This window comes from Drosophila subpulchrella, chromosome 2L (genome assembly GCF_014743375.2).
Source record: "Drosophila subpulchrella strain 33 F10 #4 breed RU33 chromosome 2L, RU_Dsub_v1.1 Primary Assembly, whole genome shotgun sequence".
In the NCBI taxonomy this organism is placed as follows: domain Eukaryota; kingdom Metazoa; phylum Arthropoda; class Insecta; order Diptera; family Drosophilidae; genus Drosophila; species Drosophila subpulchrella.
In genome coordinates, this window is record NC_050610.1 from 1,417,536 (window position 1) to 1,441,274 (window position 23,739).

Here is a 23,739-nt window from a genome sequence, read left to right on the forward strand (position 1 = left end):
AAAAAACTGATTGTAGGTAACTGGCGCATACTTTTAAATTAAAAAATCAAATTTTTTGTCGGGGCAAGACCTACAATTTTTTATCTAGTATCCTAAAAAAATGTAATTTTAATATAAAGAAGAAACAAAAGAACTTTTTACAAGTTGTCGGTTTTTTTTTAAATTTAAATAAGTTGTTTACCAAAAAATTATTATTTCTAAGAGTAAAGGGTATAAAATCACCTGTGAGGAAAACTTGCATGATTTGTTGTCTGTGACTTTGGAGTCATACCTCATGGAATTAAAGAATCATCTGATGATGATCACTTGATAGTGATCCATAATTTCAATCATCCTTTCAAACAACTGAGCTGGAGTAGCTCACAACAACAAAACCAACCAGTCAATGCGCTCATATTTCTCAAACAGTTAGAAATATTTCAGAACGGAAAAACCTTTAATTTCTTATGAGCAAAACTTGCTTGATTGGTTGTTTGTGACTTCGTTGTTTGTGACTTCGTTGTTTGTGACTTCGTTGTTTGTGACTTCGGAGGCATAGCTCATGGAATTATAGAATTATCGTCAAATGATTCATAATTCCAATCATCCCTTTCAAGCAACTCAGCTGAAGTAGCTCACAACAACAAAAGCAACAAGTCAATGAGCTCATGTTTCACAAATAACTAGAAATATTTTAGAACGGACAAACATTTCATTTCTGGTTAAACTCTATCAAATATTAAGTGTGTAATTAAAACATAAAAAAAACATTAAATTAAATATTATGTTAGTAAAATGTCTGTTATCTCATCTCCATAGTATACTCCCGCAACGCTCTATGACCAAGGAAATCCGTTTAAAAAAGTTTCTTATTATTTCGTGTAGCAATTTACTATGTATACTATTTGCCTTCCAATCATAAGCATAACTTTTCCTTACACAATCCCTTATCAGTTAAATAAATATTTACAACGGCCGCATACAGGTTTTGTTCAAAGCAAACTTAACCAGCTACCATATTTCACAAACATAACAGCAGTTGCCAAGTTAAAAGAATTCCATGTCAGAGGCAGATCAAGGTGGCTGCTCATTGCGGATGCGATAAGGATAGGCCATCAGAAGATGTGTGTGCTCAGGTACCGGCGAGGTAAACTTGTTGTCGAGGCATCCGTCCATCCAACTGGCGAGTCTTGATAGCGGCAATCTGACGTCATAAATAAACTACGCTTATCAGTTGGTAATAATAATTTTTGCTTTATTTAAAAACGTCACTACAAAGTTGGTTGCATCATGGTTAATGGTTAATATTTGATTCAGATAACACGCAAGTCTGTACTTAAAAATGCGCTACACAAATAGATCATAGTTAGATTTGTATATGTATAGCTACAGCTAATGTAGTTCTTTGTCTTTGCGTCTCGAAAAGGTACTAAAGGAATCTGCTGTCTGCGTTCCATCCCTCTGCCAAGCGGTTCGTAGGGGTTTATCTTGGTTATTTGGTGTTCCGGCAACGCCGGATAGACCTATTGTATACTTCATAGCTCAACTACAAAATACTTTTACAAATATATATATATGTTTAGGTATGTAGCATGTAAGTACATAGATGCTTAGTCGATACATCTATGCGAGGGAGGGCTAAGATTAACATTGATAAATTATGCACAAAATAAATATATTCAAACGCTTCGCACTTAAACAACTAAGAATAAACATCGCACAGCTACCACCAGTCTGGATGTCAGCTTGGTCTCTGTGTCTGGGCATACTTTCACTCTTGTCCATTCGATTGTATTCCATTATCGTTGGATGTGGTTCCTGCGCAGGTGCGTGGCGCCTGCAGTAGATCTGTGTACTGCAGCAGTGCTTCGCGCAGTGACCTCGAAACCTCCGGCGACGTGGTTGTCGTGCAGTCTACCAGGTATGGATACAGGCCAATCAACTGATCCCAAGCTGGCTTGTTCACTGCGGGGAAAACAGAAAACGTATTAAAAGTCATCACTCTTTGCAAGCTATGTTTATTATACCCTTTGATGCCGGCGCTTTTTTCATCGACACCACTAGCGTTGCAATAGCTTTAAGTACGAACGAAATCTCAGACAGCCGGAACCTGATAAATGAATGATATAATTTAAAATAGTTAAAAAAAAGCCCTTCAAGTGATTTGATTCAAAATGGAAAATAGAAATCTCACCTTGGCAGCGGGCACTTGCCGCTTTGTCTCTCATCGTCGTTAAACCGCTTGAGCACCTCTTGGAAGCGATGCAGCAGGGCGGTGACCGCCAGCCGTCCGGCAAAGTCCTTGCCACCCGCTCCCGCAGCTCCAGCTGCCAACAAATTGGCATTAAGGCGATTGTTGTTGGTGTTGGCATGATCCTCCAGAAGCGAGAACTGCAAAAGGGTCTCAAAGCACGTTTTGGCAAAAATCTCGCGGAGCTTCCAATCAGACTCGTAGCAAATGTTCGTATCCGAGGCGGAGTGAATGGATCCCTTGTTCAGCAGCACCACGATCTGCATAATGAACTGGTGTGGCATTTCGTGGGCATGGGGCAACACCTCGTCCCTCAGCAACTCAATCACCTGACAATCGATCGTTTCGTCCAGCACGATCTCCTCCAGACCTCGATCCTCGATTGTGCATACACTCGCCGGGAACAAGAACTTGTCCAGAGTGTCTGCCAAGTCGTCCCACAGGCTGGCGAAATGCTGCGGCTTGGCCCGAGCCACCTTGAGACCGGTGTGTAGGACACTAATCAGACTGGAGATGGACAGCTTCCAAGTGCTTGACGACAGGCACTTGTACTTCATTGCCAGCGGCGTGCGAAGAGCCTTGACAATGTCGTGCAGGATCTGTTCCTGAACCACCGGATCCTCGGTAGCCGTAGTCTGATAGAGCTTCACGCAAATACTGATGGACTTCTCCCCGAACGGTATGTAGTTCATGCTGACCACCTCAACGGAGGCATTGTTGGCATAGTGTCCCGACGACTTCGCATACTTATGTTCCACACTTTGCTGGAATGTCGGGGGAGCACAGGCGAACTTGCTAAAGATCAGCAGCTGCCGGAAAATGGCAGGAATGAGCTGGTTGATGTGGGAATCGGCTTTTGTGGCTTCCTATTATAATATAAAAATTGCGTTAAAATTGGGGTTATTGAATCTACAGTTTCCTTGCCTTCTGTATCAGTTCCATGCAATCTAGGATGCCATCGTGGAGTGGCGTCAGCAGAGTGTCCGACACTGTGGACATGATGTAGGGCACGGCATCGGTCTGGACAGGAATGCAAACAGCATTTGTCAGCACCGTGCAGAACTTGTCAAAGTCGGCAGCACTAAATCTGAAAGAAGTTTAGCGTTTAATCAACTTGATTATTATACAATTATTTGATTGATTTCCACAAAACATTTAATATGCGCTTGAATTTAATTTTTGTATCTCATTAAAACTCCATCTGCAAAATTTGCATAACTTTTGGATTCATAAGTTTATGAAACTTCGGTCCCGTTCAGATGTACTAACTTGACTTGAATGTGCTGAAAGATGGCGGGGAAGATTTGGATCAGGGCGGTGAGAAAGGCCTGACTGGGAATGTAAAAGTCGTCCTGACTGTCAGCGCTATTGCTGTTTTGATGCTGCAGCTTCGTTGTGCTCGACGTAGACATCTTGGTGCTCTCCATGCCAATGCTAAGCCAAATGTTCCAGGCAATCTGTTTAAGAAAAAAACGAACAGACAGAAAAATGTGAGTTAAAGAATAAATAAGACTCGAACTATAAGCCGGGTTTGGGCGATGGCAACGTGATCTCTACACTACACTACTCACGGTCCAGATTTCCTCGTCTTGCTCCTGAGCCGTCTGGGGATCCTTCAAAGCTCGCTCCGCTCGCTCTGTGGTATTGTGGTACATTATCTCCTGCAGAGACTTAAGGGCAGCCAGCGAAACCTCCCCATTTTTGCTCAACGCCGCATTCTGGATGAACTCTAGTATTAAGGACCAGGCCCGCTCAAAGTCACCCAGCATCTGGAGCAGCTCCCGCTTTGTGTTGAACACCCTGCAGACTCCCGATAAGGTGAGCACCTGCGTCTCTGCCCACTGCTTCTGGGCGGTGTTGCGCGAGTGATGGATGAGAATGTTGCCACTGGCGTCCACCTTCTCGTTGCTGGCCGAGCTGCTCAGGGCGCGCACGTTGTCCAGCAGCGGGAAGAGAACCTGCCAGACCAGCGCCTGCCACGTGGGCGGATTAAGCAGGCTGCCGTGGGCGGAGATGGTGGAGAAGAGCGTCTGGCCGGCAGATTTACGCACCGCCGGACGCAGATCCACACACAGCTCGCCCAGCTTGGCGTACAAGCACATCCACAACTTATCGAACTGCGGCATTTTCACCGTGCCTGGAAAGTCGGGAAGAATAGACACATCCTGCAACTGAGTGGACATGAGCTTGTCCTGGTTTTGATTAAAGAAATCTGAAATATTCCACTGTAATGAAGACACAATTTTAGTCACATACAGCATAAATTATAACTTTAAAGAACTTATCTTAGTTCGTTAACGTATCTTACCATTAGACCAATCGCAGTTAGGGAAATGTTCAGTTCCTGGGTCTGAGAACCGAATTTGGCCGCCGTGCTGATGCACAGGGGTAGGCATCGCCAGGGCATCACTGTAAGAAAGTCGGTGATAACCAGCTGAAGGCATTGGAATGCTGTGCGGATCAACGGCTCGCCATGGTGCTCGTTTACAGCGCCAATAATCTCAATGATGGCTGGCCAGCCAAATGAGAGAATTTCCCCTGCCGTGTTCAGGATCTGAAGGACGCAATCCAGCTGTCGTTGCCGTACATCTGCGTGCAGGACAGTAGACAACTCAGAGAGCGGACTCAACAACATGGTTTGTAGTTCCTATAGGAGACATATGAAAAAAAAATATATATATATTCATACAAATATATTTGGTAAATTAATAATTTATATTTTATAACAGATTAATTTCTTTAAGCTAGCTTAAACAAGAAATGAAGCTAACTACGGCAAGCCATAGTTTATATATCCTTGCAGGTCGTTCCAGTGGGACCAATGTATACACAGAGCCTTTTGTCTTTTAGAAAATTAAAAATAATCACAGAAATATTAAGATGTTACATTTCAAGTTACTATATACGTCTAGCCGAAAACGAAATATATCGCCTTTTTATATTGCTTGACATTAATTTGGCGATCCTTCCTATAACAGCTATATGATATTGTAGTCCGATTTTAATAAAATTTTTTTTCGTAATTCTAAAATAATGGAAAATAATATATATATATATCGGACTAGAATATAATAAAAAAAGAAGCAATAATTATTTTTCTATTACTTTTCCATTACTTATAGTCGGCTATATACAGTGGTCGGCATAAGTATTTTGACAAAACAAAAGTTAAATATACGCATAACTTGAATTTACTTCTTGTAAACTATAGGCACCAATGGAAAGGTAATTTAAATGCCGTTTGAATAATACAATACATTTCTTAACCCATTCAGTATTTATTGAAAAGGACGAATTTGTGTAAATCAACTTTTAAATTTTTTTTTAAAACTTTTTTCTTCGACTTAAAAATTTAAATTTTTTGATGCAAAAAGTTTCTTCAAACAAAAATAATAGTAACTGCAAAAAGAATTTTTCAAAAATCATTTTGCTTATATTTTTTATGATTTTTTGAAGGTGACAATGTCGGAAAAAATTTGTATGAAAAAGAGAAAAATATGGCTCAAATGCATGTTTTTAAGCCTTTTCAAAAAATCATAAAAAATATAAGAAAAATGATTTTTGAAAAATTCTTTTTGCAGTTACTATTATTTTTGTTTGAAGAAACTTTTTGCATCAAAAAATTTAAATTTTCAAGTCGAAGAAAAAAGTTTTAAAAAAAAATTTAAAAGTTGATTTACACAAATTCGTCCTTTTCAATAAATACTGAATGGGTTAAGAAATGTATTGTATTATTCAAACGGCATTTAAATTACCTTTCCATTGGTGCCTATAGTTTACAAGAAGTAAATTCAAGTTATGCGTATATTTAACTTTTGTTTTGTCAAAATACATATGCCGACCAGTGTATGTGGATATGGCCATACGATTTTTTTTAATTTAATGCGAGATTCTAAAATATAAAATCGTAGCATTAGAAGATAATAAGTCAAAAAACACCGAAACTACAATTTAAAAAAGGGTTTCATTATATTTTTATAGGATACAGTTGTACAATCCGGCTCGTACCGACTTTTATTAGTTTTCATCCCGATAGCCTAAGAATTGAGAGACTTGATTATCGTGGTGATGTTGAAAATATTATACATTTTACGATCGAAACCGGGATCTTCTGTTTATTAGACCAATCAAATGAATATTAAGACATATACATATTTTAGCATAAGACATAACTTAGCACTAAATTAGTTTGTTTATATAGGTACAAAAGCAAGTACCCTGCAATAGTCTTGTTGGAAAAGTTTATTAACTTACCATGTTTTCCTTGAGTGGCGTTTTGTGCTTGAACTGAAGTGCGGACTTAACCAGGTAGGTGATGGCCTCCACACCCCACTCACGCATGCGAATGTGTCGGTGCTGGCACACCTCTAGCAGGTGATTGGTCAGCGGTCTCCACAATACCTTAATGCGAGGCATGTTCACTAGACCAGTCTCCAGCAGTTTTGCCACCGCAAAAAGAGATGGCTCCCGATTGGCGTAGGCCAGCTCCATGGCCTCGTGGGAGAGCTTGCACAGGGCATCAATCAAATGATGAAGCGCCACATCGTCCAGATACTGACTGGACTCGAACAGCTGGCTAAGCATTTGTGACAAAACGGGAAGATCAGCCATCACTGCCGTTTGAATGCCCACATTAGCCTCCACCGCAGGCTTTGGCATGGCCTGAAGACTGCCGCCGGTAGAGGGTTTCAAGCCCAGGATCCAAACTAGATGCTGTAGAGTTTGCAGCACGATGTGCCACGAGGTTCCCAGTATTCCACCGTTGTTGTGCGCCAGGAAGAGAATCGCTCGCATGCACTGCAAATTCTTGTTAGTCAACATCACCGGTGCCTGCATTACACTGTGGGGGAGTGAGGCGGATGGCAGAGGTGTGCCCACCGCCACGATTTGGGGCCGGAAGTCACCCGCATCGCCACTACAGTTGTTTATGAATTGGCTGCTCAGATCCTGACTACCACTACGGGTGTGACCTGTATAAAAAAAATAAGTTAGTAATGTATTCAACTACTACTCAACTGTTAAATAGAAGCAGAGATTCTATCTGAACTTTAAGTAATGAAAAAAATTAAACACTCACATCTTAATTCACCATCCGGTTGCGTGGTATTGGCAAATATGGACATGGCGTAGTGTGGCGGAAAAGAGGCACGGCACATGGCCATGATGAAGGCATCTCGAGGCTGTAGCTGCTCCAGCATTCCGCATAGAGCTGCATAGTTTTGCATGGCCTTGAGGATATTTTCCGTGGTGGCTTCGTCAATGGAGGTCTCCACCAATGGAATAAAAGCGCTGAGGAGGCCAGACCAGCTGGAGTTCACTAGTTGCAGGCACAAAGGCTTATGCTCCTCTTCCGTGATCACTGCTGTATTGTGGCTCGGATGAAGTTCCGGGGTGCGCTGAATAACGCCTCCAATCGAACGTGTAATATCCAGGAGTATGGCATGTCCCACTGAAATGCCATAGCTGTCTGGAATATTCGGTGCGTCTAGCTTATCCAGCATTTCCAAGCTGCAGTGAAAGTAAAATTAGAAATAAAATGCTTTCAAGGGAAAATACTTGCTTCCACTTACTAAACCGCCTTAGACACGCCGGGGGCATATGTGGCTACCAGCGGGAGGTAGGCTCCGCGGAACATGAACCCGCATTGATTGCTTCCCGATAAGGCTGTCAACGAATTGGCCATTCCGTTCTGCTGACCATTAAGCATGGCCGAAGCATTGATCAGGGAATACCGCACATAGCTGCCCATTGCCGCGATCATGTCGTGCACGATGTTGGTGGCATGGTTCTTTAAGTCGTATGACTTGCAGAAGAAAGCAATGAGCGAAGAGCGCGTTACCAGCTTGTGGATAACCTCCAGAGCCAGGGCTCTCTGCCAGGCCGGCTTATCCGGATCCAAGAACTTGATAATCAGCGAGAGGAAAATCTCGCACTCGGTCACCAGTATGGTGTGGTATTTCTGTATAAGAATGGCCACCAGGCGCAGCAATCGCATGCTGATCGGAAAATAGGGTTTCTCCGCCGGCACAGGAGCGTTTCCATTACTAGGAGCCGGAAGCTGGCGGTGCTTGACGTTCGGCGAAAAGAGCTTTATGACCAGGGCGCACACTCGTTCTTTAAGCAGCAATCGAAAGTCGTTGCTCTGATAGAAAAGATGGTTTTTAAAATCGTTGAAAATTTCAATTTACGGTTTATGCTAAATTTGTCAACCAACAATTGGTTTTTTTTTTTGCTTAAGCTAGCAATTTATCTAGTTTTACGAAGGTACAAAGATATGCCAATAAGAAAATGGTTTTAAATGTTTGGCGCTAAGAATTTTTTCGTATCCTACAATGCAAAGAACATGCTGTTATAATTATATAAAACGTGTTTTGAAGTTCCCGATTAAAGCTTACTTATGTTCTTATAGCTATGTAAATAGAAAAATCTTACATTATTTGGTTTTATTGGAAAGCAAACAAAAATAATCAAGATAATCGATACCGGTCTGGACATGTGTAAACATACCTCGTGGAAAACGGCACTGAAGTTGGTCAGCACGGCCTCGAGCAACTCGAGACCAAAGGTGCGCGTCATCTCGGTCATGCCCACCAGCCAGTAGGGCTGCTCCGCGTTCACCAGCTGAACGAGATCCTGAAACAGCAGAAACGCATCCGAAGCAAAGGTCTGCACGTCCTGACCACCTCCCTCCCCCTCGGATGGCGAGCCACTTGGCTGTTGTTGCTGCTGCTGGAGACTGGAAACCGAATCCTTCTCCAGGTAGACTCGCTCGAATACCAGCGATACCAGCTGACGGATGGTGGCACCGGCTGTATTGACAATAGTGGGATTCTTGGTGTAGTGCAGGCGGAAGCATAGAACCAGGGCCTTAGCCAAGGTATCGCCGTGCACCACCGTGTTGGTGGTCAATAGCAAGGTTACTGTTTGCAGCACCTTCACCTCCTCGATGTTGTTTTCCATGAGGGTCCACAATGCGTTGGTGATGTAGAGGGCGCCCTTCTGGTCCACCACCTGCTGGGTGATGAGCCGCTGCATCATGCCCAGGCAGAACTGTGGATAAGATAAGGTGGGGAATAAGCTAGAACTACTCGACTGAAGGATGTGGCCTCACCTTGATGATCTTTAGGTCCTTGGTCTCGCATCCCTGCACCAGGGGATAGAGTATCTGGTTGACGGTGTAGTACACCGAGTTTTGCTGGCTGCTGCCGGCCGTGCAGAGCTTGGAAATGGCCTCCTCGCACGCCTGATTGGGAATTGGAAACGTTGGAGAATTAATGGACAAGTGGAAATGTCATAAAATCAATTTCATTTGCGCTGGCTATCAATTTCATAATTGCGTAGAACAAGCACAGGTGGATCCAGAGCAAGCCACCCCCCGCCAACCGCCCTCCCACCACCCACCACCAAAGTGGGCGGGTGACACACACTCGTGTGTCGACGGGTAAGTGCCGCAATTAGACAACCAGGGCCGTGAACCACACGTCAGCAGGACTCACCTCCTTGATCTGAGGATACTTCTTCTTGGTCTCCAGCGAAAGGGTCTTGAAATCCGCCTGCAGCGCCTCCACAAACTTGTGCACATCCTGGCCACCGCACCCGCCCCCGCCCACGAACGACATGGTTATTGGTTGTACTGGCTACTGGTCACTTGACACTCACTGCACCGTATGCGTGCCACATTCAGTTACCACGACCGATCCACGCATATGCTACGCAACCGTTTTGGACTCGGGGAAATGCAATAATAATGCAGCGCAGTGTTTTTTCGTTTTGACAGCTGACGTACACAGTGCAGTACTGCTAACAGTGTTGCCAATTGAGCTATTTAATGGTTAGCTCTGGCTTTTTTCAAGCCCCTTGAGAAATAAATAAAATTGCAGGTGCAGGCATTTCGGTCTGTGTTTTGAATTTCTTTCCCATTTAATCACTTTTTAGCTTTTTTGTGATTACAGAATCTTGATATGTACGTCCCAAAAAATTTAAATTTTGTTAGGGCTAACTGCCGCTAGCTAGTTTAGTAAAGGAAGAGTTGGCAACACTGGTTGAACATCGTTGGTAAGGCGGGCGACCCATGTTAGCTAACATTGGCATAACTGTCATTAACAGTCGACAAAAAGCGCCGTTAACAGAGCTTGAGTTGCGGTGTAAAGATGTGGGTCGCAGGAAAACGAAAAATAACAATAATAATAAATAGGAACACGATAATGTCAGGCTCGGAGTTCACTAAGCAGGACTTGGGCAAAAACCCAAAGGTCTCAAAAATCCGATGTGGTGGACCTGCCAAATAATTCCAATTGAAACCTTTAAATGTGACAAAAATATGTTGGAACTTGAAAGTAAGTGGTCAAGTGTGCATTACTTTTATTGTTAAACTGGAATGAATTTCTTAAACATGACTTCCTGGCGCTTGTTTCAAATCTGCCTTGTAGAGCGGACAAATTCCCGGGAAATAAGACCAAACTTATAGCCATGGTGGGCCGACTGTTGCGCTGCATTCTTATCTTAATCCTCGTCAGCTTTACTGTCTTCTCGTACTTTTCGAAGTCAAGGACAATGGGAAAACTTAACTATTTTAAATCAGAACCTGATTCAGGAGACTTATTATTGAGTGGTATAGTATCCAAAGATCCTGGATCCCAGAAATACATTGACAGGATACAGCGGCTGCGGGCCTTTAAAGAAATTGAAGACGGAAACGGTGGGATTTTCGTTCAAAAACCAATCAAGATATCCTAAAGTTCTTTATTTTCAGGCAACAGCAGTGGCAGCAAAATGATTACTTCTAATTATCCTGATTTTAATGCCAAAGACGCCATTGCCCGGATCAGAAGCAGAAGAATTGGACAGGGTCGGCTGCAGAGTAAGAATTACACCCAAATTTAGCTAAGGCCATATTATCTTTTACACTATAACAAACTATTAATATATTTAAGTTTTGTTTAACTCTTTTTCCACAGATAGCGGCAAAAAGAAAAAGGAATTTTCGAAAGTGCTTCTAGACTCGAAACATATTTTAGGGAGGAAATCAATGGAATTGCTTTCGATAGAAACCGAAGTTCCCGTCCGAATGCCTCTGGTACGAACTATATACGAGCCCGGTCACTTGGATAATGAAATTGATAAGGAAAGAATATGTCCCCGAGGAGGGTTGTACACAAAGTTGTTGGTACTGATTACCTCAGCTGTCCATCATGAGGCGGCTAGGATGTCTATCCGGCAGACATGGATGCACTACGGGAGCCGGAGGGATGTGGGGATGGCTTTCATTCTGGGACGAACCACCAACCAGACTTTGAACAAGGTCATTGAACAGGAGGATTTCATGTACCGAGATCTGATAAGGGGACACTTCATAGACTCGTACAACAACCTGACTCTCAAGACTATCTCCTTGCTGGAGTGGACAGATCTTCACTGTCCCAAAGCCAAGTACCTCCTTAAGACGGACGACGATATGTTCATTAATGTGCCCAAGCTGATAACTCTCATGTCAACTCTCAAAGCAAATCGATCGATCTACGGCCGCCGGGCTGAGAATTGGAAACCCATCCGAAATAAGTGGTCCAAATATCACATATCCTTCGCTCAGTATGGGAAGGCCACCTTTCCCTTCTTCACCACTGGGCCCGCCTACCTGCTCACTGGAGACATAGTTCACGCTCTGTACCTCCAGTCGCTGAATACAGCCTTCCTAAAGCTGGAGGACGTCTTCACAACGGGAATCGTGGCCGAAAGTCTGGATATCCGTCGGGTAAACGTACGCGAGATCGCCAACACCCGCACAAAGTTCGAGGCGTGTCACATCCGCGACCGAATCTCTATCCACATGGTGCGAAACAACGAACAGTTTGAGTTGTGGAAGATGTTACTGGACGATACCATTAAGTGTATTAAAAAGTAAATGCATCTCGTTGCTTTAGCTGTCTAGATCACTCTGTTATAAGGTTGAAAATAAAACATCTGTATATTTGTAAAAACAAATGATTACTTTTTAATGACGCTTAATGAGAGATACGGCTCTTTAATATTCTATCAAACATTTTCCTACTTTGGAAAACAAAATATAAAACTTAAAACTATGATGTATTACTTGAATTTGTCTACTTGTTATACCCATTAATCGTAGAGTTAAAGGGTATGCTAGATTCGACGGAAAGTATGTAACAGGTAGAAGAAAGCGTTTCTGTCTGTCCTTATGAACGCTGAGATCTCGGAGAGTGTTGGAAGCAGGTTCTTGGGCTTCCTGCGCAGCGCAGCAAACTGTAATGCCCACAAGCGACTATAACACTAAAACCCGTCTAGCTCCCACATTGTGTTATATTTTGTATTTAATTTTTTGTATAAATTTAAATGAGAATTTTCTTTTATTATGGGACCAGTCATAAAAAAGTTATAGTCAAATAATAATCAATAATTTGCAATCGGTGATGGTCCAATCATTAGTGATACTCCGATCGAAAGATATTGCAAAATCTAAAAAGATTCCTTACCAAGAAAATGCGGTGAAAGTGTAATATTTTAGAATTACGAATTGGATTTGATAAAAATCGGACTACTATCACTATGGACGGTAGTCCTTCGTAGAAATGGCTTAATGAGACAAATTTTTAAATAGTATTTATTTAGTAGTAATACATTTTCTTCACTTAAGTTGATATCAGAACTTGAAGGTGCGTCACTGGATTTTTACCTTGTTAATTGGTGTTTTAGTTAGACATTTGAATAGCCGCTGAGTTGAGAACCTGCTGTGATGGTCGGATTGCCCAAGTGATACACAATTCGAAAGATATCACAGTTATAAATTGGCTAATTTGTGCAAAGCCATAGTAGTCTTTCAAAATAAAACTCACAAATAACTGTTTTTGGGCCCTACAAAATACTAATTTAAATTATCTAAGTTTTTAATATTTTTAGTTAAACATTTAACAAAAATTAGTTATTTACATTGTTGAGCACACAAAAAATAAAAACGGAAGCCAAACCCAACCTAGAGCGCACTGGTTGGCTGGTAGACATAGAATTCTTCATCCTCCGACTTGCACAGCCGCAGCTTCCCCTCTTTCTCCAACTTGCTGAGGTGGTGGTTCACGTTGTAGGCGGCAGCGGTCCAGAGGTTTTCCGGAGTCTCCTTGTAGACCACACGCACCACGTCCATTGCCTGCCAGCGCTCACTGGGTCGCTGGACGAAGAACTGCAGGATTTGCTGCTCGCGCTGGTTGCGATGGCTTATGTAGTACTCAATCTTGCCAAGTGGTTCCTCAATAACATTGCCATGGCCCGGAAAGATTCGCTGCGGCTTGATGTCCAGTATCTTCTCCAGGCTCTTCATGTACTCAAACAGGTCTTCGAAAACAGCGGTGCCCTCGCCCAGGATGCAGTCCCCGCTGAAGAGCGTGCCCTCGTTCATGGCCAGCACGACATGGTCGGTGGTGTGACCTGGTGTGTGCACCACCCGAACACTCGCTCCCTCCGTAGCGAACTCCTGGTTGTGGGCCAGCGGATGCAGTTTGATTTGCGACGGGATCTCGGGGCACACGTCCTGAGCATCCGTGCGCCCGAACTTAAAGACCCGGCAATCCTTGTCGGCCAATTTGGTGCCCAGGATGCTCTTGACACCGCCGACATGGTCGTGGTGCCAGTGGGTCAGCAAAATGGTGTCGATGGAGGCCTTTTCCTGCTGCAGCACGTCTTCCAGGTGCTCAATGTATTGCGGCACGTCCTCATCGCCGGTGTCGATAAGGATTCTCCTCCGGCCGCTGCCCAAAAGGTAGGTGTTGGTGCCCTGAAGCGTCATGGGACTAGGATTGCAGCCCAGGATCCGGATGACGGAGGAGGTCAGTCGGGTTACAGCTGGAATCAGGGCCATTTCTTCGTTTACCAAACCTAAGTTGCATTAAATGGATTGTAACGATTTTAATGCAGAAACTATAGGAAGTACTTACGTAAGTAAAATAGGAAAAGTAGAAACTTAAGGGAGATAATATTAATGTTGTCTCTTCAATTAATTATTTAATGATCCGATCCTTAGATCGCAGTATATATGAACTTTGCTCTTATCTTATCAAGGAAACCGCTACTCTCTGTTGTTTTGTAAAACAGCTGTTGGCCCTTAAGTGTTCGTAAACGTTAAAAATATAGGAAGGTATTGACGGTCAGTAGCGCTGTTAACTAACATAGGGTGACCATCAAATAACACGAAATAACTGTATGGTAATGTCATTCAACGCCAGTTTTGAGTTTAAAAATGGCATAAAGTGATGAATTTTGGGTCGATGATTCATCACCAATAAGGCACTCAACACTTAAATTTATATCTGCCGTGATGGTGGGATCAGTGCCTTTTTGGCGATGTATTATCACTCAAATATTTATTCGCGCTTAATTATCAGTGATATTGTTAAACTTGATTTTTATGAGCATGTTCTTCGAATCATCAATAAAAAAATCCTTAAAAACCATTATAATTTTATTACCGATTTCACCGTCATTTTTTAAAAGACAGAGGGAGAGTAAAATTGACCATAGTGTCGGCTCTGTCACAGTGTTATGTTTTTAAACCAGTGATGAATTGTGGATCTGCTGGGGTCACCATTGGAAAGGTGTCACATATAAAGACGTTAGAATAATCAAATGGCTTTGAAGAGAGTATTAAAGTATAAATGTAAAATAGTAGCTGATGGGGTCTATTTGTCCCCAAACGTGGTATATGTCCTCTTCCCACTGATCGGCTGAGATTTTTGAAAAAATATGAAACTCCGAGTCCCAGGGAGCGCATCCACCAATCGGTAACAACTTAAGGGGTTATATACCTTCTTTGTCGTAGAAAAAGAGGAAAGTTTGGATTTTTTTTAGGTGTGTGGCAATTATTTCATTACACGAATGTTTTAATTTTTTGATAGTACACTTTATTAACAATGTTTGTGCAAAATTTCGTGGAAAAATGTTAAGTAGTTTTTAAGGGGTAGCTGTTTCCCTTAGAGGCCTTTTTTTTGAAGAGCCTTGCGGTGATACTTCCCCAGGTCGAACAGGTCAACTGAAACCATAAAATTAAAATAATTTCATTAGTTTAGTGTAATTCCTTGTGCTTGAACGATCGTTTTTAAGATTTTTTTTTTGTACATACGGGAACGTTTTATGCTAAAAATGAACTTTTTGGTCGCTAGAAATGTCACTAAAAAATTAATTTCGGCGAAAAAAAAGTTTGTGCGTGAAAAGTCGATCGTTCAAGCACAGAAAAATTTCATTACGAACATTTAAAAAAAATTTGAAGTAAATCGGTTCAGTAGTTTTCCGCCAATTTATATCACCGCAAAGTCATTTTTCAAGAAGCACCATTTCGAGATATTCGCGTTTAAAGTTTCAAGTTCAGTTTATGCGCCCGACGAGGCGCGCGGTTAGGAGCGCTGTAACTTTTTAAAATGTTCTCAAGGAGTTGTTCTTTAAGATAAAGCAATAAAAAAAATTTCGATTTTTTGAAAATAAAAAAGGTATACAACCCCTTATGTAAGCCAAGAATCAATGAGTTTTAACATTATTAATGGGAATAGGGAATAGGAAATGCCTTTCCTGAATGGTTATTAGCTAAAAATGTAAAAATGTGTTTCATTTCAATTTTTAAATTTCTATTGAATTGTTAATATAATTTTAAAAGGACAGATATCTGAAAAGAAATCGATAGAATTAGTTGACATCGATTTTTTAGCGGTGAATAGTTTTGGTATATTTGAATGTATAAAAATGGTCTAAAATGTATTTTTTAGTCGGTATAATTTATCAATAGCCCTTTGGTCACACTGGTTTAGAGTGGGAGTTTAATGGTGGGCCTCCCACAAAAAAGGGGAATAAAATTGGGATACGTGCCGTTGCTGCAACGCACCGAATTGTGCAAAGCCTCAAAAGTGTCATAAAACTGCGTTAGTTCCTCGAAGTGCAATAGAATCCCCCTAAAACATCGAGGGGAAACGCGAAACTGAATCACAGTCTCTGTGCTCCGCCTCCAACAACAAATCTCTGGGTTTGCCAAGGTGTTAATGCTTATTTATTTATAAAACATGCTTCGCATGACTAATGAAACGGGTTGGCGTTATTAAAAACGATTAAAGCCGAAATACTCAGAAAACTAAAAACAAGAAAAACTCCCCAAGGCACACACACACGCACAGTAACACAATTTGTGGTGGCGCCTAGGGTCCAGAAACAACAACGACAACAAAAACAACCACTAGGATAATAACAACAGCAATTCATCATGGTCAATTGTCAATAGAAGGCACATTTATTAACGTTAAATAAACACTAAAAATAAGCTGGCCAGCAAGTAATTATGCTTGACCCTGGTCCAACAATAGCCCCATCTCGGATTCCAGCGCAAGAGGAAGGGAGACGCAGCTAAACCACGCTGGGAGGTAAGTTTATAATAAGTCTGCCCGAAGATGTGAAGATTTCGGAGGGAAAAAGACTCGGCGACGCAACGATGACGATGCGTCGTTGCCTAGGGTTTTGTTATTTTATTAACACACATTTATGTTTGCTTAAGCAACCGACGAGCGTACATTTCCAAATTCCACGGCCGGACATTGCACCACCCCAAGTGGAGGTTTCAATAACAGTCCAATCAACCTCCAGATCATCTTCCTGGTGTCACTACTTTAATGCCACCATTTATTACTAATCGAACTAAATTACATTTTTAGAAAAAATATTATAATGCACAAAATCTAGTTATTTTTTAGCTCCCATTTCCGTAGAATACTGTGGGATCCTAAAGTTTTTAGTATAACGCCGTTTTTTATCGCTCACATGTGCCCCATGAAACAAAGAATTTGGAAAATATTTCAAGCCAACGTCCTAAGAACTGTGTATTAAAAACATAATTAATTTTAAGATTTTTCCTAATTTACACATTTTTAAGCCTAGCACTATACGTAACAATACTTACTGCATGTAATTTTTTTAATTTAAGCAACTTACTTTTTTCAAAATTAGTAAAGTAAAAATGTGTTGATTATTTTTTCCTCGTCGCCTTTATTTTTTTTCATGCATATCCAAGATTCATATCTACATGCTTTAATTTTTACGTCATATCCAAATATTTAAGCGCATTCAATGTACACAGTCTTTGGCAAATAAATTATAGTTTCTGGGACAAAGTTATTTGCAAGTCAAACAACATAGATCGTACCAAGCTTGCGGACGAAAATGAAAAACTGTACTCGACGACTCGTTGCTATTTTTGGCTTGAGGACAGACAGAAACTTTGCAAGACTTTCATTAACACGATCCAGTGTCCAGTTGAATCTTCCTGGCCGAAGCTCTGATTGATAGCGGGGCAGTTGGAGATGAAGATAGTTCCGAGACGCCCGAAAACCCGTTTGCCGTCTAACCGGCGATTATCTGCGGTTCATTGTACTTATTAGCAGAGACGGAGTGGGGCCACGAAAAAATATAACCGACCGCCAGCCAGATTGGAAGTTTGGACCCACTTCCGCTGAACGTTGCTGCTCGCCTCTCAAAACCTCTGCCGTTTTCTGCTGAAACGTGTCGCGATAAATACAAAAACTGCATGTTAAATTGCACACAAATTGGGCAAATTATACAGTGCAACTAAGCAATGCTTTGTCAGTGATTCATCTCTTCCCACAGATAAGCCACACTTTCGCTCTTGATGAAAAAACAAAAGGGGTAATCTCTTATCAATACACTGCACGTCACGCTGCGGTTCCGAATAGAAATAGAAACTCACTAGCGCTCAGACTTTGTGTGCGTCCGTTCAGCCTCGCGATAAGCCAGAAACACGATACGACACTGTCGGATCTAGCCCCCCAAAAAATTCCATTGTACCCATACTTGTGGCCGTTCTTTCCGGTCCTCCCTCAACGCGATGAAAGTTATTTATCGAATTTCACTAATTACCATTCATTAGATGGCTAAAAATTTGACAAAACTCTTTTAATTAAATGGCTTGGTTCTTTAGATAGTGTTATCTACTCAAAAGTATTAATAATAAATTTCTAGCATTTAGGGGGCAATAAATTTGTAGTGTTTATAATCAAATGATAAGTGGAAATACGCAGAAATTAGTTATTGTCTTATCAGCAAACCGTTTTGCAAACAAAGAAGTAAAGTACTAGCAACAGGAATTTTTTGATATAATTGACACTTTGTGCACTCCCCTTTGAAAAGAAAATCTTGTGCAACACAACATTTTCAATTTTATAAATAACCTCCAATGTAGACATGATTTTGATTTGATTGGGTTTTACGCTTCTGTACTGCGAATTTAGGTGTTCCTTCACCTTCGAGACTCAGATAAGATTGGTGGCGAGTAACTGCTAATTGTTCGAGACTAAAAAAATTTTAAATCACACGAAAAAAGAGAGTTAAGTGTATAAAAAGATAAGTTATAGATTTCCGGCCATATCTTTCCCTAGCCAGTTCTAGGAAATACATTTTTTTCCATTTCTACTAAACAAGTTATCAAAGATGTCTTATAAGTTACATATAACTAGTCGTTCCATACCAACCCGACAACACCGTTATTTTAATTTTTTAAGTGTTTGTGCACCCTAACAAAGAGCCACTTCACATAAAATATTTATCTTCATATATTCCCTCTAGAAAGCTTAAACTAAAATAACTATATCTTTCGAATAGGAGAACCGATTTTCAAAAATCGAAGGTGGAACTGCTCAAGGCCGATTAAAAATTGTTTTATATTCTTCCCCAAAAGCTCACATATTAATTGCAAACCCAACAAACGTTAATATAAACTCTCTCTTTCCTTCGGAAAACATATTTATCTTACAACATTTAAGAAAGTTGTCTTAAACTAAAAATAAACAAACGTTCGAACCCAGACGAGCCGAAAACCTTAGTTGCTAGCGCTCTTATGATAAGTTTGCTCATAGTTTAACATTTTAAGTTAGCTTTATATTAATAAATAAATACTAATTCATAATTCATTTACAAGGTTATCTTTACAAATATTGAGATATCAGATAAAGGCTTACCATTCTCGGCTAGACCACAGACAGATAATACATATATGTGCGGTAATTTTATAGTAGATAATAACTACCTTATCGACAAACAATTAAGATAGCCCACTTACTATCAGTGACGCACCGGGGATTTTCATTGACTATTCAAGATTGTTTGCGGCCGACAATAATGTTGTTAGAATAGTAACGAGTGCCTGCCCTTCTGTTTTATTGATTTTCATATCGAACTGTCACAACCCACTGGTTCTATTTTTATGCCAGACGAGTAGAGTACCGATTAAATCTACTTCAATGTATGTGGACCCTATCTGATTCCAAGAAAGCCCTGAAATACCCAAATGGGATCGCCCGATAAGCAATCTTATCGCCCAGCCGGCCACAGCATGACAAGTCAAGTAACTCCCGAGGTTTTGGTCAAGAGTCTGCCCGAAGTTGTGTTTCTGTTCTGCTTCGGTTGGGTTTCTCCTCAGTCTCCAATCGGGTCAAGATTGTTGTTGACTTGTTCGAGTCGCATGCAAAGTGGATAAGAGCCAAGAGCTATGTCGTGACAATTCTGGATGCTGTGCGTGTTCTCCTCTTTCTGGGAATTCATTAGCTCACGGAAACTTCCCAAGTGCTTCCCAGTTCGTCACTCCCATTACCACGCAAATCAGTTAAGCTTTTTACTAGTGTTTCCCAAATAAAATTGCTTAAATGGCACTTTAGATCTTAAATCCCAAACTAGGCAAGGCTTACAGCAAGGCTGTAATAAAAACCTATCTATCTGTATTTATTGGCATTAACCTTATTAAAGAATGCTCAAAACGGATCCACAATTAAATGTAGAAACTCCAAACTTTATTTGCCCTTTTAAAGGCTCTGAAAAAAAGTTTCATAACGATTTCAATAAATATTACAACGCCAAATGATAAAACAAAAAAGTTTACCATAAGTTCTAACGTAAATGCAATGTAAGTTTGCTTTTTTAAACAATTCTGAAAGCATACAAAAACGTTATCTTTTTGTGCAAGTTACTCCACTCACTCGCAAATATTTGCATTTTTCCTCGCCAATGGTAACGAAAACAACTAAACAGAATAGTTATTGAATCGACTGTGAAATACCATATACCATAGAATATCATACCACAACCAAAAAAATATTTCATTTAGGGGTTTAAAGGTAGTAAGGAGTTGTAATATCAATTTTGTTTCTACAAATTCGCAAACAATAATCATAACTAGAAGCGGGAGCACTTTTCTCACCCTCTCATACCTGAACAGAGTGTATATCTGTCCCCAGAGTACCGGGTAATGGGAGCACTTAACAAATCGGCTGAATCAGTTGCTTACTTACATTTCCGTTTTGTTCTCATTGCAGTTGCACCGCAGTCGTCGCCAGGCTTGCAAGCGTCCAGGGCATCGTTATCACAATACTCACCGATTGACGGCAAGAAGCAGAACCTGCAATCCAAAAATCAAAAAAGCGAGAATCAAACAAGAGAGAAGCGCAGTCCAGACTGAAACTGAGACCGAGACTGATTGATATTTGCGAGATTTGTCAAGTCCCACCATGGCGGCCGTGGGCAACCTTCACAACACGCGCATACTGCGCTTTCTTTTAGTCCTTATTGTGGTGGTCCTCACCATTTTCATCTACGCCACATACTCGACGGCGGGAGGCATAACAGCAAACCGTTTGCATTCGGCACCGTCACCGGCTCAGCAGCTGATTGGTGGTCATCCCGGCCGCCTGCCTATGGACCAAGTCAATAACACTGAGAAGGAGTACAGCCCACCTGCTAGCGGAGAAAGCACGGCCAAGGTATCCAGCAGACAGTCGCAACAACAGCAACAACAACAACAGCAGCAACCGGCGGAGATCCACAAGAAGCATCCGCAACACCGGCTGCCCACCATCGATGAGGACGCACTGCTCGATGGCGGGTCTGCCGGAGCCAGTCCCCAGGTGGGTGGCGCTGAGCAGACGCCCAATGCAATGGCGGATGAGCTGCTGGAAGAGCAACAATACGGCCAGAGCGTTGATGGCATCACCGGTAAGGGGGAGTGATAGCGTTCTAGGGCTAATTTAGCTAATGAGTCGCATCTTCCACAGGAAACATCAACAGCAGTTCCAACAACAATAGCTCTGCAGACACGTTGGTTGTTAAACAATCGATTCCCGCGCAATCACCACAACAGCAACAGTCGCAGGCGCAGCCAGTGCTTTCCGATGCGGAGCTCCTCATACCCACTTCCAATTTGCAAAAGTTTATCGAGAATGCCGATAAGATATTGAAGAACATTACGACGAACAGTAGCACGGGCAACGGAGCTGCTGTCCCGGCAACCGGAACTGACCAAAACACCGGTAGATATAACTCCATTAGTTGTAGGACAGATACAGCATATCAAAGACTCTGATTAAAACGAACTAGTTTTCGCACAGATCAAAGAACATTTATACTTTTAACTCGCACACATATTTGTATATCTATTAATGCGAAGTGTTGTTATTAACGGTCCCTGTATTTGGATACATACGGATATAAAACCCCTCCAAAAGCAAACATTTGTACAGACAAAGACCCGCTGACGGCGCACCTATTTGTATAGCTCTATGGCAATGGCGCATAATACGTCCCGTTTGCTATATAGCCAGGTATCATGTTTCATTATGGAAGCTTTGTATACCATCGTGCATTATTTTGTACTATCGGATTACTGTCGGACATATGTTTATGGGACCAATTAGAATTCACTTGATGCTTTATTTGTACTTCTATTACGTCTACAAGCTCTAATAGTCTGGTTTCTCTTTTTAGATAAAGGAAATCAACCAGATACGGCACAACTAAATTCGGTGGACGGCAAGCTGGAAGTGTCTCCGGACTCCAAAAAGCAGGAGCTGGAATCTAAGGTGATACAGGAAATTAAGGATGGAAAGAAAGAGGCTGCAGTTCCACCACCGAAATCCGCCAGACCACCTGTGCCCATTGTAAAAACGACAAAGGGCAAGAGCGTGGCCAAGGCCCCAATTGCTCCCGTGGATCCATCAAAGGGAGTGGCGACCGAGAAGCTCTACGAGCCAGGCCATTTGGACGAGGAAATCGATGCGCAGCGCATCTGTCCAAGAGACGGAGAATTCGTTAAGCTTCTGGTTCTTATTAGCTCCGCGATGTCTCATGAGGCAGCCCGAATGTCCATTCGGCAGACGTGGATGCACTATGGAAGCAGAAGGGACGTGGGCATGGCATTTGTTTTGGGACGTGGCACTAATGAAACGCTGAACAAGGCTCTTACCCAGGAGAACTTTATCTACGGCGATCTGATTCGGGGAAACTTCATAGACTCGTACAACAACCTCACACTCAAGACCATCTCGACGTTGGAATGGGCAGATCTGCACTGCCCGAAGGCAAAGTACATCCTCAAGACGGACGATGACATGTTCATCAATGTGCCCAAGCTGCTGACCTTCCTCGACAAACACAAGGACAAGCGAACCATATACGGTCGCCTAGCCAAGAAGTGGAAACCGATCCGCAACAAAAAGTCAAAATACTATGTGTCTGTAGACCAGTTTGCGGCGGGAGTGTTTCCTTCCTTCACCACTGGACCGGCTTACGTTCTAACCGGAGACATTGTACACGAGCTGTATGTACGATCGCTGAAGACTGTGTATCTGAAGCTGGAGGATGTGTTCACCACGGGCATTGTGGCGAAGAGCCTGAATATCAAGCGGGTACAGGCGAACGAGTTTGTCAACCGGCGCATCTCATTCAACCCGTGCAACATCCGCAACGCGATCAGCGTGCACATGATCAAGTCGAACGAACAATTCGATCTGTGGAAAAAGCTGCTGGACCAGACCACCAAGTGTAAATAGTATTTTAAGTTTAGAGTTTAGTTGTCGGTGTAACGAGCCCAGTGTGGTCGTTCGAGAAGATGAGCAAACATATATGTAATTCGGTACGAGTAGAGAATGATTAGCAAAGGCAGCTATATAGGATTATAAAATTAGCCTAGTCTCTAAGTCCTAGAAATATCACAAATTTCGTTGTCGATCCCTGCATCTGCCTATATGCATGCGGTCCAACAGCGATCCAAGTACATTTTAAAAGATTTGTAGTTTAATTTTAGCATTCTGAATGCCATTATTTAAATGATAATTACTGAGCGATAACTGTGGTTATATCTTAAAACTAAATACATTAATGTAAATCGAAAGAACCCAAAAGTGCCTTTTTCTTTCTATTAGGGTTCTGAATGTCTACAACTCTGCAATTAACCTTGTGAACAAAAAACAAGTTCAATTTTCACAAAACTTGAGTTTTCTCGATCGGACTTTAAAGTAAAGGTCTCGCATCATCGTGGGGAGTTACCATAGCTAGATGACTGCGATTAAACTTTTGTTTCGAAACATGGACATGAATTGAATAATTCATCTACGTCTTACTGTGACACCTACTTTTTTAGGGGTTCTTTAATGTTTTTTTTAAATTCAAATCACACGATCGATCGATTTGAT

General features: G+C 41.7%; 4 protein-coding genes across 7 annotated transcripts; 2 read left to right on the forward strand and 2 right to left on the reverse strand.

The window, feature by feature from the left end:
- Nucleotides 1-1,213: 1,213 nt before the first annotated feature.
- Nucleotides 1,214-10,023, reverse strand: LOC119546498 (protein MON2 homolog). Its single transcript, XM_037852807.1, has 13 exons — nt 9,727-10,023; nt 9,342-9,473; nt 8,738-9,280; nt 7,801-8,372; nt 7,308-7,738; nt 6,485-7,200; nt 4,539-4,877; nt 3,802-4,455; nt 3,500-3,687; nt 3,155-3,317; nt 2,174-3,096; nt 2,007-2,089; nt 1,214-1,944 (listed from the first exon to the last, which is right to left on the reverse strand). The coding sequence occupies exons 1-13, from the start codon at nt 9,847-9,849 to the stop codon at nt 1,751-1,753; spliced, it is 5,061 nt and encodes a 1,686-aa protein (XP_037708735.1). The 5' UTR covers nt 9,850-10,023; the 3' UTR covers nt 1,214-1,750.
- Nucleotides 10,024-10,362: 339 nt separating this feature from the next.
- LOC119546909 (beta-1,3-galactosyltransferase 5) lies at nt 10,363-12,185 on the forward strand. 4 transcript variants are annotated; one of them, XM_037853534.1, is made up of 4 exons: nt 10,363-10,566; nt 10,660-10,928; nt 10,983-11,090; nt 11,164-12,185. In XM_037853534.1, the coding sequence occupies exons 2-4, from the start codon at nt 10,700-10,702 to the stop codon at nt 12,129-12,131; spliced, it is 1,305 nt and encodes a 434-aa protein (XP_037709462.1). In that variant the 5' UTR covers nt 10,363-10,566; nt 10,660-10,699; the 3' UTR covers nt 12,132-12,185. The 4 variants fall into 4 exon arrangements, with proteins under 4 accessions (XP_037709462.1, XP_037709463.1, XP_037709465.1 ...); XM_037853535.1 differs by having other exon boundaries at nt 11,188-12,184; XM_037853537.1 differs by lacking the exon at nt 10,363-10,566 and having other exon boundaries at nt 10,798-10,928; nt 10,990-11,090.
- Nucleotides 12,186-13,113: 928 nt separating this feature from the next.
- Nucleotides 13,114-14,337, reverse strand: LOC119546917 (beta-lactamase-like protein 2 homolog). Its single transcript, XM_037853546.1, has 2 exons — nt 14,173-14,337; nt 13,114-14,113 (listed from the first exon to the last, which is right to left on the reverse strand). Exon 2 carries the CDS (start codon nt 14,094-14,096, stop codon nt 13,218-13,220), a length of 879 nt encoding a protein of 292 aa, XP_037709474.1. The 5' UTR covers nt 14,097-14,113; nt 14,173-14,337; the 3' UTR covers nt 13,114-13,217.
- A 1,681-nt stretch (nt 14,338-16,018) lies between these two features.
- On the forward strand, nt 16,019-23,438 carry LOC119546916 (acetylgalactosaminyl-O-glycosyl-glycoprotein beta-1,3-N-acetylglucosaminyltransferase). The gene is made up of 4 exons (XM_037853545.1): nt 16,019-16,635; nt 20,590-21,265; nt 21,325-21,579; nt 22,034-23,438. Exons 2-4 carry the CDS (start codon nt 20,782-20,784, stop codon nt 23,095-23,097), a joined length of 1,803 nt encoding a protein of 600 aa, XP_037709473.1. The 5' UTR covers nt 16,019-16,635; nt 20,590-20,781; the 3' UTR covers nt 23,098-23,438.
- The last annotated feature ends 301 nt before the right edge of the window (nt 23,439-23,739 follow it).

Bases quoted from the DNA above. Each gene is read 5' to 3' on its own strand.
- LOC119546498 (XM_037852807.1), bottom strand. From the start codon at position 9,849: ATGTCGTTCGTGGGCGGGGGCGGGTGCGGTGGCCAGGATGTGCACAAG. The intron at 7,739-7,800 runs GTAAGTGGAAGC...CTTTCACTGCAG, and splicing joins GGCGTGTCTAAGGCGGTTTA to CTTGGAAATGCTGGATAAGC. The intron at 3,318-3,499 runs GTTAGTACATCT...AACTTCTTTCAG, and splicing joins TTTCAGCACATTCAAGTCAA to ATTTAGTGCTGCCGACTTTG.
- LOC119546909 (XM_037853534.1), top strand. From the start codon at position 10,700: ATGGTGGGCCGACTGTTGCGCTGCATTCTTATCTTAATCCTCGTCAGC. The intron at 10,929-10,982 runs GTGGGATTTTCG...CTTTATTTTCAG, and splicing joins AGAAATTGAAGACGGAAACG to GCAACAGCAGTGGCAGCAAA. The intron at 11,091-11,163 runs GTAAGAATTACA...AATATATTTAAG, and splicing joins TGGACAGGGTCGGCTGCAGA to TTTTGTTTAACTCTTTTTCC.
- LOC119546917 (XM_037853546.1), bottom strand. From the start codon at position 14,096: ATGGCCCTGATTCCAGCTGTAACCCGACTGACCTCCTCCGTCATCCGG.
- LOC119546916 (XM_037853545.1), top strand. From the start codon at position 20,782: ATGGCGGCCGTGGGCAACCTTCACAACACGCGCATACTGCGCTTTCTT. The intron at 21,266-21,324 runs GTAAGGGGGAGT...CATCTTCCACAG, and splicing joins GAGCGTTGATGGCATCACCG to GAAACATCAACAGCAGTTCC. The intron at 21,580-22,033 runs GTAGATATAACT...TTCTCTTTTTAG, and splicing joins CGGAACTGACCAAAACACCG to ATAAAGGAAATCAACCAGAT.